This window comes from Aythya ferina (assembly GCF_964211825.1).
Source record: "Aythya ferina genome assembly, chromosome: 1".
NCBI classification, from domain to species: Eukaryota; Metazoa; Chordata; class Aves; order Anseriformes; family Anatidae; genus Aythya; species Aythya ferina.
In genome coordinates this window covers 19,173,911-19,188,760 of record NC_140296.1, presented here as the reverse complement: position 1 = coordinate 19,188,760, position 14,850 = coordinate 19,173,911, and the positions used below count along the sequence as shown (strand labels likewise).

Here is a 14,850-nt window from a genome sequence, read left to right as displayed (position 1 = left end):
ACAGCTAAATCAGGCTTACTGTGGAACAAGGAAAGGCTGGATGGGAAAATGTTGAAAAAAAGGTTGTGTTTTGTCACTGCAGCAGGGAAAAGAAAACACTTCTTGTTCTATTCAGTAAAGGAACGTAAAGAACCTGGGACTAAATGTGCAGGAAAGGGCTGGCTTAAGCTGAAGATGTAGTTACTTAACTTCCATAGAGGTTGGGAATTGGGAGGGTCCTTTTTAAAAATGCAAAGTGGTCTCTTGCTTTCTTCCTGCCTGTTTTCTCATCTGTGTGGGCTGTGGAGCTGCCTGCTCCTTCTTTATTTTAGGAGCATGAAGTAGGTCCTTAATCTTTTCCACACCCTGCAAACATCTGTCCAGTTCCTGCCAGACACCTGTACTAGTTCCATAATGTCTGGGGGCTTTTCAGTAAGATGTTGACAGGGTCAAGTCCTGAATGTAGGTGTAAAGACAGCAGTGAATGCAGATTCTACTCTCATCTGTGTTTGGGTCCTTTTTCTTCTCAAGTGTTGGTTAAAAATATCTTTAAAATCATGTGTGTTCAGGATGGAACTTGAAGACACGTTGAATAATGTCACAAACTGATGTGTGAGCAAGACTGCTGAGAATGAAAAACTGAAAGAGATCAGAAGGAACAGAAGGAGAGGAACAGCAATGAGAGGGAGAAAGTGGGCAGGAGATTAAAAAGCTGGCTTTAGTATCGAGTAATCTGTTAATAGTGGAACACTGTGTCCTTGTCAAGGAAATACCAGGGTGTTAAGGAGAGGCAATACTACAGGGATAGGAAGGATGTGTGGTTAGAGCCAGGGTTTGGACCTGGAGCATTGGCTCCTGCTGCTGGTTCTGCGCAGTACAGACCTTCATGGGTCCTATGGAAGAGACCCCTGTCTGAGCAGGGAAAGCAGAGTACAGAGGATCTGTCTGCCTGCTAATTTATAAACAACTTCTGGTAGTAAACCTCTGGGGAGAGGAGGATTAGCTTTGGAGTTGCTATTTTTGTTCTTTCTTGGCTGTTCCTAGAGCATCCATACAAGCAGCCCTGCTCAAGGACAGGCTGTAAGCTCCCTCCAATAGCAGTTTCAGCATCTCCTTTCAAAGTCTTCATCCCTGGGGGACAGAGTTTCTGGCAGTAGGCACAGTGTCACGAGCCAATCTGGAAATGCTAAATACATGTTTTCTGTCACTGCTTTTGACGAACTGTGTGGGCCAAGTTCTTCTCAACTATAAATACCTTCAATTTCTTGGCCTTTTCTGTTTGTCTTAGAGTGTTGTGCTTTTGCGTAGCTGAAGGATTGATTTAGTTTGTTCTTCGTTCCTGCCAGAAGGACAGGAATCCTGGCAGCTAAGGTAACCAGTTCCCAGGAGCAGGAACCGCTCTGCATGCAGACACAATCAGATGGACTTTGTCTGCACTAGGATGTGGATTCTTCCAGAACATGGGTAGGCGGATGCAGACAAGGTCCAACTGCTGCAGACCTGACACAGGACTGGGAAGCCTCAGAAGCAGTGTTTTTTGGATCTAGAAAGCATACAGTAGGATGTATCCTACTATACAGCTCCATACCTGAACCCTTATTTTGTCTGTATATCAAAAAGTTGTCCAGGCTTGCTGGAAGAACTCTGCAATCCTAACAGTTGCTTCTGTCTTAAGATTTACAAATATATTAGTTTGTTTACTGATGTTCACAGTTGGGCTAGAGAAGAGATTGAGATGTTCCAGGTTACCTAAAACTGCTTGGGAATGTGATGTGGATCTCATGTGAACAGTGGGAAATGTGAATAAACAGAACTCTGGGCATTTATCTTCATTGAAATATATGGCTATCCCTTCAAGGCTCAGGAAGTTGGAGTTACTCAGCCTAAAGAAGAGAAGGCTCTGGGGGGACCTTACAGTGGCCTTCCAGTACATGAAAGGGGGACTACAGAGAAGATTTAGAGGAAAGGTTGGGCATGATTTTAGTGGGTGATATTGGTGGTGGGGGGATGTTTGGACCAGGTGATTTTGGAGGTCTTTTCCAATCTTAATTATTCTGTGATTCTGTGACATCTTGTCAGGGAGTGGAGTGATAGGACAAGGAGTAACAGTTTGAACCTAAAAAAAGGCTAGGTTTAGATTAGATACAAGGAAGAAATTCTTAACTAAGGGGGTGGTGAGGCCCTGGCACAGGCTGCCCAGAGAAGCTGTGGATGCCCCATCCCTGGAGGTGCTCAAGGCCAGCCTGGATGGAGCTTTGGGCAGCCTGGGCTGGTGGGAGGTGTCCCTGCCCATGGCAGGGGGTTGGAACTGGGTGGGCTTTAAGGTCCTTTCCAACCCAAACCTTTCTATGGTTCTGTGCAACTAATCGGTCAATAGTAATGGCTGACTAGATGACTAGTTATGTTTGTTTAGCATTTATGGGACTTATTTCTGTTCTTTAAGGGGAATTTTACTCCTGGATCCCTGTCTAGCTGTTGCTGTCTAATGTGGTAGGGTAAGAGCTGGAGAGGCTCTCTCAACTTCTACATTTTGAGAATTTTGACAAAACCTTTTATGTTATTTCCCCCTCACACACACGCCTTGTCTCTACCCTCAGCTATATATTCTGGTCCAAAAAAAATGACTACCTGTTCCTGTGCACCTTACTGCCCTTAAAACATACTGAGTTTAAAAAACAGATGGTGAATGAGGATATTTAAGCTGTTTCCTTCATTTTCACATCTGGCCTATAAAGGCCTAAGCTCAGGTGTTAAAAATTGTTTGGGGAATTCTAGGGATCCAAAAACTACTCCAAGTACAAGGTTAAAACTGCAAAAGAGCTTTAAAATACAAGTATTTTTCAATACTTGTATTAACCAGAGTGCTTTTTAAAGCTTTCAGATTTCTATTTTGAAAGAAAGCCTATTTTGTCAGAGAAAAAATACAGTACTCCAGCTTAGTTGCTTAATAACTTTAATATTGCAAATTCACGGCTCCCAGTATTATCATTTACAACAGAGCTACGGTTTCAAAGACAGGGTTGGAAAGTGAGGAGCCACGATCCAGAGGAGAGCTGTGTGCTCCCTGTTCTAGGAGTGGTTTCCAAGGCTCCATTTCCTCAATTTGGCCATCTCATGAGATGTGCAAGGAGACCCTTGGATGTAGATTAGGTAAGGAAGAAACAATACCTTCCCATGTGTTAGAATTGTATATTTATTTCTTGTAGTACTGTGGTGACATGCAAATAAGCAGGCTTCGGGAGAAGAGCCTCTTTCAGAAGTTTATTGACCCTGTCTGCTCGGTCTTTATTCCCTCTCGGGGGCACTGCCTTTCTAAATACATACATAGGCAGACAGTTTATTACTGAACGTAAAAACAACCAGGTTTCTCCCTCCTAGCCCCTTTTCTTTTTACTTTTTTTTATTATTTTTAAAAAGCAGATCTGCTCTGGAGCACAGCCATGTAGCACAGGTCACTTGGCACACCTTGACAGTATGGCAGGCCCAGGGGGCTGCGGCCAGGAATGAGTACTGGGAAAAGCAGAGAGAGAACGGACTCCTGCCTGCCAAAGAGCACTTGCCAGGAGCATGACCTGCCAAAACTAAATATACATCATCCTCTAATTCTAATGCTGGGTAATACCCATGGCAAGCCGCATGGTTAGTCTTACTACTTGATATTTTGAATTTAATTGAGGGTCTTGGATTTGTTCATGCAACTACTGTAGGAGAGGAGATCCAGCTGGTGCTTTTCAGACAAGAACCTGGAGGAAGGATATGTTGCCTCCAGATAAATAGCTTTCAGACCTTCACTTTTTTTTTACAAGGTTACTTTTTTCCCACCTCCCAGTTTCTGTTTCAAATCAGAGAGAAACAGAAAGGGAAGTTTTGCACCCCAAGCTTGAGCAAACTCAGCCTGGATCAACCTCTTCAGCAATTGTTAGAGGTTGTTACTTTCCTTCTCTCTTTGGCTAAAGTGCACATATTTCACATGCCACAAGATCATCTTCCTGTGGCCCCCAGTGATTTGCAGGGGAATTGGTTTCCTCTTTCCCAGCTCAGTCCTGGGTGGTTGCCTTGCATGGTTGGTCTGCTTTCCCCCAAGAAGCAGAAGCCCTGCTGTAGGCACGGCGCGTCAGCCCAGCACCGCTCATCTGTCGTGGTGGAGAAGGAGTGGGGAGGAAAGGGGTGCTCTGCCCAGCCAGTCTGTTACTGCTGACAGCACAAATCTGCAGCTGTGGGTCCTATTCCTATCGTCCTGTCCCTGCTCCACAGCTTCTTTTTCCACCAGTTGGCTCATTTAGGAAGGATAAAATAGATGAAGTCCAGTGGGTTCTTCTGGTGCTTGCCTATATTCAGAATATATTCCATTGGTTTGTTCTTTGTTTGGGAGCTACAGCTTCAGCTCTTCTTCAGCTCCTATTTTTTTTTTTGTTTTGTTTTTAATTTCCTCCATTGCAATCCTATTTATTACAGGTTGAAAAGCTGGAGCGACCCCCAGTTACTCTGTGCACATAATGGTATTTTGGTCTTGTCACCATCCTGTTAACTGTTACTTTTGCATTTGGAGATGTAGCTTATGTTTTGGGGGTTTACATTCCCTGAAAATGTTAGGCAACATTTTCCTCATTCAGGAAAGTTAGGGAAGAAGCCTGTTACCTCCTTTATAAAGGAAGCCTTGCTTTAAACAATTTCTTTGGTAAAACTGCATTCGATGCAGTCTCGCCACAGAATTATCACCTACAAACAGCACCGCAAATTCTGCCTCTGAGCAGATCTGCTGTCCTGCTCTTCCTGCTTTCACACAAATTAAAACTAGCTGATTTAGGGATGTTATTAAATGCTCATTGGTGTTTCCCTTTGGTTTCAGTAACAGTTCATGTTATAAGAATTGAGACAAAGTCCTTTAAGTACACATTCGGGCTGGCAATGATTTAATGTAACAGGGTAGATCTTACTTGCTCTGCACATGTGAGATCTTTAGTATTTTAAATATATTTGCTCCCTTTTTCTGTAGATACAAATGACATTGCATAGTATGTGGGAATGTGGGGCAGTTGCTCGTAGTTCATTTTTTGTAGAGAAATGAGTGATCAAATCAAGCCTCTTGACAGCCTGGATTTCCGAACAGGGGAAACATTTTTGGGGGTGTCGTTTTCTGCTTTGTCTGTTGGCTTTTCTGCCTTGGAGCTGGTGTACCACATGTCCATTTTTTCCTAAGCCGCGTTTGAACTCTTCTTCCTTTCAGATGCTTTGTAACCTAACTACCCGCAAATGAAGCAGTTCACTTATTCCATGGGCAGTCCAGGCACAAGTGTGAAATCCCTTCAAACATTATGGCTTCAGCTTTTGTTATAGGGGACATTCCATTTGCAGGAACAAGTTGCATTTTCCTAATGCATCTGAGTTTTATGAACTATGAATAAATGTTTGCTGTTAAAAGGGTGCGTGGCCCTCCCGTAGTGTCTGTGTTTTATTTAAAAAGAAACCCACTAAAACGATGTCACTACTGGGTTGGGTGTCTGATTGCCAAGTTAATCTCTTATCACAAGTCCCATTGATCTTCTGTTTGAGCAGCTGAGAGTCTATTTTATGTATAGCGATCTTTCATAAAGTTTATTCCTGGTAATAAAGCTAACTGGGGAGAGTGCCAAGCTATTCTCAGAGGCAGTCCGCTCTTGACAAGAGAGGTATTTTATTTTGTTAGATGGGGTTATTGTTTGGGCATGTACTGGTGGCAGAACTAGTGAAATCGCTAGCAAGTGAGGCAAGCCACGTTCAGAGGTGTACTCTTACTGGTATGAAGTTAATGGCATTACTGGGCAATAGACACTCGGGGCTGACTTTTAATATGATGCCCGGCATCACGTGCATTTTCTACTTATTACTGTATGGTATTATTAAATTGGATTGTTCATCTCTTCAGTGGCATGGCAGAAAACCTTTAAAAAATTTAATACTTCGCATGTGTCAAGTGTATTCAGTTTCGTTTCGTTAAAGGAAGCGATTTCATTTCACATAGCACAACTGTGTTTCTATGAATTTGTGTCGCTTTTCAGGTTTTTGGAATCTTTCTTCTAATACCACAGCAATTTGTGTTGAGATTCTTTGTACCAAATATGTGTAAATTTGAAAAATATATTTCAAAATTTTAGTTGCTAACCTATAGTGAAATTACTCTTCTTCGCAAAGAGTAATTTCAGTCCCTCTGCTCTTGCCTGTAATCTGTGTAAACTTTCTTCCTTCTAGAAAGCCAGTGTCTGGCAACCTCCTCTGCCTGTTGTTGAGGTAGATTTTAAATTTTAGGCCACAAACTTTCCTCTGGCCTCCTGCTGCTGCTCTGGTGACCTGGGTACCCCGACACGCTTACAGCTCCTCACAGGTGAAAGGGGCAGGGGCAGGTAGCGACACAAGGGCACACACATGCCCCTGGAGCCCACAGCTCCAGGATGAGGAGGGAACAGGTAGGGCTTGCACACCAGGAATCAAAATACCACAGGGCAGGAGATGGTGGGGTGCTGGGAACGCAGCAGGAGGGAAAAGTTTCGGGGAGCGAGGGAGGATGGAGGGCTGCAGTGTGTCCTGGTGTTTGCTGTGAGCAAGGGTGCTGGAAGGAATAAAGTGTGTAGATCTCCAGGAACATGCTGCTTTTCCTCCCTCCATGCTCAGAGCAGTTACCGAGGTCAGACCTACCTGAAATACCTGTTGCTGAGCTCAGTGGTCACATCTGCAGCTTTTGCATCGGGCTCGAAGCAGGTTCCCTCAGAAACAGTTTTTTTTTTTTGTTTGTTTGTTTTTGTTGTTGTTTGTTTGTTTGCTTTTAGTTTAAGGAGCCACTGCTCTTTACATCCTTGAGGAGCTTTCTTCATCATGAATACTAAAATTTATCTTTCCTTTTAAATTTCTCCTTGAAATCAGGAGAAACTTGCATCCAGAATGCAATTTGTTCATGCTTTAATGTGTTTACTATTTGAACAGAAGGGCTTTGTGGTTATATATTGTATAAACAAAGTAGAGAAAGCAAAAGAAGATGTCAGTTTCAGCTGATACCAAATATTTCTAGTCACACTGGGAACAAATAATTTTTCCATTTGCTCCTTATCTGTTGTTCTAACCCATTTATTTTTCTAGTAATTGGCAACCAGCCGCCAGGGATGGCTGGTTTGCATCGCTGCCCTGCTTGTCCCGTGCTGCTCCGAATGGCAGCGTGCTGAGGAGGTCTCCTGGCGAAGCAGTTTTAGCAGCACAACCACTGATACCGTGTGGTAATCGTGGAGCTTCAAACTCTGCGGATCTGTGATTACAGCTACTGGTGCTCTTAATTTTCAGCTCTGAGAGGCAGTGATGTATCAGTGCGTTTGCAATTCAAGTATAAATTCAAGTCTGTATTATTTAGAGAGCTGTGTGAGATGTCTGCATCTCCTGGCAGAGAATGGAAACGGGCAGTGTTCTCTGGAAACTTCTACATTATTCCTTTAAAAACATGTATTCTTATCTGAAGCATTGTTCTAGAGCTTAACTTTTACCGAAAGGGTTGTGAGGCACTGGAACAGGCTGCCCAGGGAAGTGGTGGAGTCACCATCCCTGGAAGTCTTTAAAAGACATTTAGACGTAGAGCTTAGGGATATGGTTTAGTGGGGACTGCTAGCGTTAGGTCAGAGGTTGGACTCGATGATCTTGAGGTCTCTTCCAACCTAGAAATTTTGTGATTCTGTGATTCTGTGATTCATTGCTTTTCTCTTTTTTTTTTTTTTTTTTGAGGGGGGTGCAGGAGATGGGTTGTGGGGGGTTTTTTTTGTTTGTTTTTTTGTCACATTAATTCTTTTCATATGGAACTCTTAATGTTGGACTTGAAACTCAGTGTCAGCCTAATTTCTTTTATCAGCTCAACTTTGGGCTTCTTGCAAATTTAAATAATTCATTGCAGAAATAGCTTACCCAGAAATTTGGAAATAAAATACTGAAATGTTTGAGCTAGTCAGGAGTACTCTGAATCTTGTATAGAAGTGACAAAATTGCATTTCTGGTGGAGCAAATTAAAGTGTGATGCTTTTCACTGGCAAACTGTTGCTTTTATCATGAGAGACTGGATGAGAAATAGCCTACTTGAAATAGCCTACTCGAAATAAATAGTTATTTCCTTAAAATGGGAAAATTTAGATTTAGCAACTGATCAGCAATATGCTGGCCTGCTGTACAGCTTGATTGTGTAGTAGAAAAGAACACCCATATGTTATCAGGAAGCTGCTATGTTTGATCTGTCTGGGACTTATTTAGCAAGTAAGAATGTTAATTTAGTGTATACTAGCTAAGATAACTAGTTGTCTGGGGGGTCAAGGTACTGACTTCAGAGGCATTTCTGAACAAAGATGTTGCAGTTGGTGGGTGGATGGCACTGCTCTCAGCTGTTGTATGAGCTTGCATAAATAGTATCATCTCCACTTTAATCTTTCGGGTGTTCAGAGGTAGTGTGCATATTTCTGTTTAACCCCTGGACACTTGCTGGCATGCATGACCCTTTAACAATTCCTATCCCTCTGTCCATCCCTGGCACCTTGGCTCCGAACGGTCTAGGAGTATAGCCAGTGATCTGCAAGTTTTTTGTTAAGAGTCTGTCTAACAAAAAGTGTTTTAATTTCATTGGTGTATAGTCTCTATTGTGTTTATTACATTAGTATATGTTACGCTTCTGAAGTACTTTTTACATCCCCGTTATACAGCATTCAGTTTCTTTTGTGTTTAATAATCAGTTACAGGAATTTATTAAAACTGGTGATGATGGTCACTGGACTTTGGCATCAGGAAAAAAAAAAAGCTTTTTTTATTTCAAAAATAGCAACTATGGCTGGAAAAGTGTTTCATAAAGAAAAGTTGGCTTTTAAATTGTCTTTTTCGTAAGCATTTGATTTACATTACCTTAAATGTTGAGAATGAAGATGATACTTAAACCTTCAATCTTCGTGTATATGTTTCTCTAAAATTAATGTTTTTTTTGTTTGTTTTTGTTTTTTCCTCACCCATTTTTATATTGCTTCAGGGACACCATTCCAAAAGAGTAGCTTTAAAGGTTCTTTCTGAGGCTTGTGGATCTTGTGCTTTGGAGGAGAGTATCTAAAAGCTTTTAAGCATCAGAGCTTTCTGCATATTCCTCCCCTTTTTTGATGAGGGAGAGGGAAAAGAGGGTGCATTGCAGGTGCTGTTTTTGAATAGCTTTTATCACTTTCTGTGGTGTACATTTAATCATGATCAGATACCAACAAGGTAAGTGTAGCAAATGCAAAGAAATGCCAAAATAAACTTCAGAGTGATCTGAGCTGTTAGATGGGTAGAAAAAAGTATAAACTGTATCTTCCCTGATCCTAATACCTGTAAAACCATGTGCATGGGGAGAGAAAATTATCAGGCTGGCAAATGGATTGCAGTGTTTGTTTCCATGTTGTAGAGATGATTGTACAGGTGTTAGTTTCTTATGCTGCTCAAATACTTTAATTTCTTGTGTAAGGGTGGAGCTTGGATGATTCCAGAGATGGCTCACCCAAGCATTTGTAATCCTGAAAGCTTGAGTTGTTCTAATTTGTGTCAGAAGAAACTGAAAGAATAGCCTCAGAAATATGCAAATAAAGTAACTTAAGGACAATGTAGGTGGTGTTACGTTGTTGGACATCTTTTAGTTATATTATTCCCCTTTCTTTTTTTTTGTAGCAAACTTTGGCCTGTTCCATTTTAACGGCGTTGTTGAGCGAATTCTCAAGTTCAAGTAAAACCAGCAACATTGGACTAAGCATGGAGTTCCACGGTAACTGTAAACGTATATTTCAGGTAAACTACTTCTGTATCAATATATGCTACCTGTGTTTCTAAAATCTATATATTAAGAAGCAGAAGTACTTTCTTGCACTAGGTGCCTTCAGGTACAGTGTATGCTTGACAGCATTTAATTGGACTAATATATATAAATGCAGATATTGGCTACCTTAGGGAAATTGATAATGTAATTTTTAAATACTTGTATCAAAAAAGTGCCATCTCTTTGCCCATTTGTTGAATGTAGAGCTACAGATCTTTACACGGTTGGACTCTTTAATTCCTTGGCTACCAATTGCAAACAAAACGAATACTCTGTGGAACAATGATAGTCTTAAATATAGCTTTGGTTTAAAGCCAAGGAGAGCTATGTATTTAAAAATATTATTGCAGATGGTGTAGTCTGGTTGTCTCAGATGTATTGTTTGGCCAGGCAGAAATGTTTTTGTGAAGGCATTGCTTTAAACTCTGACTGTTGTGGAACAACTTACCAACTTTTTTTCATGCCAAAGACCACCCCCCTCCTCCACCAGTTGTTAAAAATATATTGTTAAGTTTTTCCTGTAATGACTAAACTTATATAAATATTTTTATTTACCAACACATTGCATTAGTTTTGGCAAATGAGATGGGGATTCTCACTGTCAACTTTGGAATATTTTCTGCTTTTTAATGAAAACTTGGGTGAACACAAAAATGACTGAGAGGCTCTACTAATGTGTTGTGTTTGTCCTGACTATAGGAGGATGATCTACGGCAGATCTTCATGCTCACAGTAGAGGTACTTCAGGAATTCAGCAGACGTGAAAACCTCAATGCTCAGATGTCTTCAGTGTTTCAGCGTTATCTTGCACTAGCCAATCAGGTCTTAAGCTGGAACTTCCTTCCTCCAAATTATATCCTTTCAATATCAGGCCTTTTATTTCAGCTGACTTGGATCACTTCTGATGGGTGATAAGTAAAGTCTTTGTGAGGAGAGAAAAATGGAAATTAAAGTCTTATATTTAGTCTGTGTTTAAAATTTTTTTTTTTACTCCTGCATTTGCTTAAGAGGTGCTTATATAAAGAAGCTGCTGTTACTTTTCATTGAAGTATTTTATATAAAAGGCCAAATTAGTTCAGCAGAGCAGCTTCCAGTTTGGAGCTGATGATCCTTCTGGCATGTATGTGGTTGTTGCAAGGGCCAGGTAAAGTGTAACAAACTACTTCAGTGCAGAACCAAATGGTGAAGGGATCTAAGTAAGCTCTGTTCAGTTTTTATGCAGAGATCTGATCTTTCTTTTTGCTCTCAGAGAAGAGAAGCAGGTAGGTGAATGCCCTGTCATTTCACAATGTGCATGCTCAAAGGATTCCCCCAGTAAAAGAGAAGAAATGGAATCTCTTTTTTTATTTTTTTTTTCCAATATACTGGTACTGTTGCTTCCCTTTTCTTATTTTTGTGGTGTGTGCTGGTTATGAATGTCCAGGGAAATGTGGAGATGGTAAGCAGAGGAAGAAATGGGAATATAATGAAGAATCAGAAAGAGAGAGTGAGTCTTGGTGAGGGAGGGAAGAAGAGAGGTGAAAAATGTTTGGCCTGAAAAATGTGCCAGAAGAATATGGTAGAAATAGAGGGTACAGCATTATGACTACTCTTTTAATAGCTACACCATCTCTAAGATACTCGGCAAACTTACCAAGAGCCAATCTGTTAAGCTGCTTTATAAGATTTTTTCTTAAAACTGTAAGAATATACTGTTACACATACTACAGGAATCTTGGTGTTGCCTTCAAATCCTTTGTATAGAATTTTATTTGAGTTTGACAATCAGAAGGCAGCATGTGTGTGTTTCTGTTGTCTTTGAATCTGTTCAGTATGTAAGGAGCAGCAGAAATGAAAGTGGATGTTCTTTGGTTCACAGCTCTAAAGTAGAATGCCAGATAGTGTCTTTTTGGAAAGTGCTGTGGATGAAAAGTAAATATTTCACGCCTGTTAATCACTGAAGTGGTTTGGCAAGGGGCCAGAGAGGAATTCAGTGCATGTGCTTACAAGACTGAGGTTGGAATCAAATTATTGCATCTTATAAAAGTTTTCAGAAGAGAATTTGGGATTTGTGAGAATTCAAATGATGTGTGAACACTTTTTAAAGCAGTCACAGTAAATAGAAGGGAAATGCCTTTGTGTTGTGTAGTGGTGGGTGGAGGTCATTTCCTCTGATTTTTAGTCTTGCCTAATGCAAACCTGTGATGTACACCATCACAAATACTGATGGTATTACAGTTTGAAAGTGAAAACTAGCTTTTTCATGAGCACTTTATCCTAACCTGAAGGTTTGCAGTGGTGGGGCTAGTTAAGTGCAAGCAACATGTTGGTAGGAATTTATTCAGGCCTTGAGAGTTGCAGCTTTTGTTTACACCTGTATATAATTAGAAGTGATCCAATCTATAGGTATTTGTAAATAAGTGTTAATTGTAATGGCTAAGCAAGGCATATCACTACTTGAGATTAAGAGTTTTCTGCTACTTGGCCTACTTGAGATACTACTGCTGTTAAATTCTGGCCACTTCTGGAGACTGCTTCTGGTGTAGACAGACCTTTAGTTTGAACCACCACGAGTGCTCTTCTGTGCTTCTGTTTCAGATCTTTTTATAACTCAGGCTCTCCATTATATCATCTTCTTGTTTTCTGCCGTTGGGCATTTCATTTTGCTGTAAGAACTATGACACTGGTTGTGCTCTCCCTCCTCTATTTAGCAACCTGTTTTCACAGAACTTGGAATGGCTTTAATCACTTCGGAGAAAAGTGGGTCTTAACTAAGGTTCAGTAGCTGTTAGGTGACAGCTACCGTGGTGACAGCCACGTGTTGATGTAGCTGTTGATTGTTAGTTCCTGGACAGTGAAGCTTAACTTGGCAGCAATTTCTACATAGGTAGCACATTACACAAGAACATAAGAATGCCAATTGATCAGTTGGTGTCCTCTTTCCAAATCTTGCCAGTACACATGCCAAAGCAATGGGCATAAATTTAATACCTAAAGCATGGAGTAAAATGATCCATAGTATCCACATATGTGTGTGTATATATATATTTTCCTTTAGTTGATATTCCCAACAAGATAATTTATTCTCAGTCTTCCTTGCAGCATAGCAGTTATCTGCAGTACCTGTACCTAATCTTTAGCAGATTCTGGTATTTTGTGCCCTCTGCCCCCTGCAAAAAAAAAAGCAGCATAAATATGTGATTTTCAGTGATGTAGTGATTTTTCACTGAGGCACAGCATTTATATCACTAAATTGCAAGAATTACATCAAAATATGACTTCTCAAGAAGTGAGAAGTGCTGTTACGGGTAAATTTGGCATGTGTTGCATTGTTAAATGCAGCCTTAGGCAGTGCTGCTGGCAATTAGAAGAGCTGTAGTAAATATAAATTGTTTATTACCAGCAAGAAGAGCTGGCATAAAAGGTGCATTCTGGAGTAGCCACCTTGTTGAGCAGTGAAAGAGGAGAGGCTGACACCAACCTGCTCTTAAGCTGGAGCTCAGTAATTATTGAGTGCCTTACTGCAGCAGTAAGGCACGATGACCTAGGAGGCTCCCTCTCAGTCACGTGCAGTGTCTTCCATTTCATTTTCTAACCCGCAGGCGATCGCCTATTGTTGTTTTCATCTGTTACCTCTAGGCATTAGCTCACCTGATGTTTGCAGATGCTTTGGGATTTTTGGCAGTACTGTTGGAAATGACAATAGCATAGAATTCCTATTTTGCACTAAGAACGTGTGGCAGTCAGTTGTGGCATGTTGGCTTCTGTAGGGTTTCCTTTTTCAGTGCTGTCACGGCACAGTTAGATATTGTTTACTTGGATGGAACTGGTTTTAAACTGAATCTTTTCTTCAGTGAGTGTTTTGAACAGTTAAGAGAGTGCAAGCAGATGATGGGTACTAAGCGATGCAGCCCTCTCTTTTATAAGAGCACCATCAAGGATCCCACTCCGAGTACGTGAGGAGTGTCCAAAGACCCCAGTTAAGGAGTTCAGCATTGCTGGACCCTAATGCACTTTGACATGAATGTATAATCTGTCCTACGGAGTCAGGACGTAATCACATTCTTTTACCTCCAGAGGTGTTTCTCATCACTTCTTGACTTTGGGATTTATCTGTTCTTGGCAGCTGCATTCCAATAGACTTTGGACGAATGCCCACAAATGCAGAAGTTCTTAATCAGGCCTTTGTCCTGCTATCTCCCATCTACAGCAAGGTGTTCCTTATCTGTCATTAGGAGCCATTATAGAACTATTTATCCCTTATTTTATTCATAAAGGTACCTTTTTTTTTTCCACATCTTTTTGCAGAGCGTGCTAATAGTACACGACTGAACAGGAACTTTAGCTGTAGTTTTTGTTTTGGATTTAGTGCCTCTTCTTGCTAGGAGGCAAGCTGGCAAATTTTCAGGTGAATGTAGAATAAGGGATTGGATTTAAAATACAGGTTACGTAACCCTGATGGGATGCACTCCTCTAGTACATATCGCTGCCATCCCGTCAAAATTCATGGTGCAGTGGCAATGATATGAACTGACTGAAGCTTTTATCTAATCAGAATTCTGGTTTTAGTATGGGTGTTCCTCAGCTATACGTTTAAAGGAACAAGCTCTTCATATCTCTTGTGAAAATATCTTAAGCCAGAACGAGAGACCTCTCTGGGAGATCCTGCGAACCATACAGCTCTGCAAGCTTTCAGGATCTGAAGTCGGTCCAACCCAGATTGGTAGCATCTGTTGTGCATAATGGAAGTGCATGAAAAACAGAGTACTCAGAAAAAACAACACCAGGTTTGTTTTGAGGAATGATTTGAGTTGGCATCGCTGCTGAAAAAGCATCCTGACCCAGCATCTCTCAGGAGCGTGATACTGAGCAGGAAACCGCCTGGCTGAGAGCTTTTTTCTAGTGGGGTGAGGTCCTGACTGTGATTTGTTGCACAACTGCAGATACAACTGTGCTGAGGAGAGACAACATGGGTTTCCTTCAGCAGCAGGGCTGCTTTCCTTAGGTCTTCTGTTTGCTAACAGCCTGGGGCTATCCTGAATTTACTACAGTCTTCATTTGAAAGC

General features: G+C 41.1%; 1 protein-coding gene across 1 annotated transcript in view; it reads left to right on the top strand.

The window, feature by feature from the left end:
• XPO4 (exportin 4) overlaps positions 1-14,850 on the top strand; it is a 77,893-nt gene that overhangs the window by 28,532 nt on the left and 34,511 nt on the right. Inside the window, exons 5-6 of the mRNA XM_084506764.1 lie at positions 9,661-9,777; positions 10,505-10,658. Of these exons, the coding sequence (XP_084362890.1) occupies positions 9,661-9,777; positions 10,505-10,658 (271 nt within the window). The remainder of the gene's footprint in view (positions 1-9,660; positions 9,778-10,504; positions 10,659-14,850) is intronic.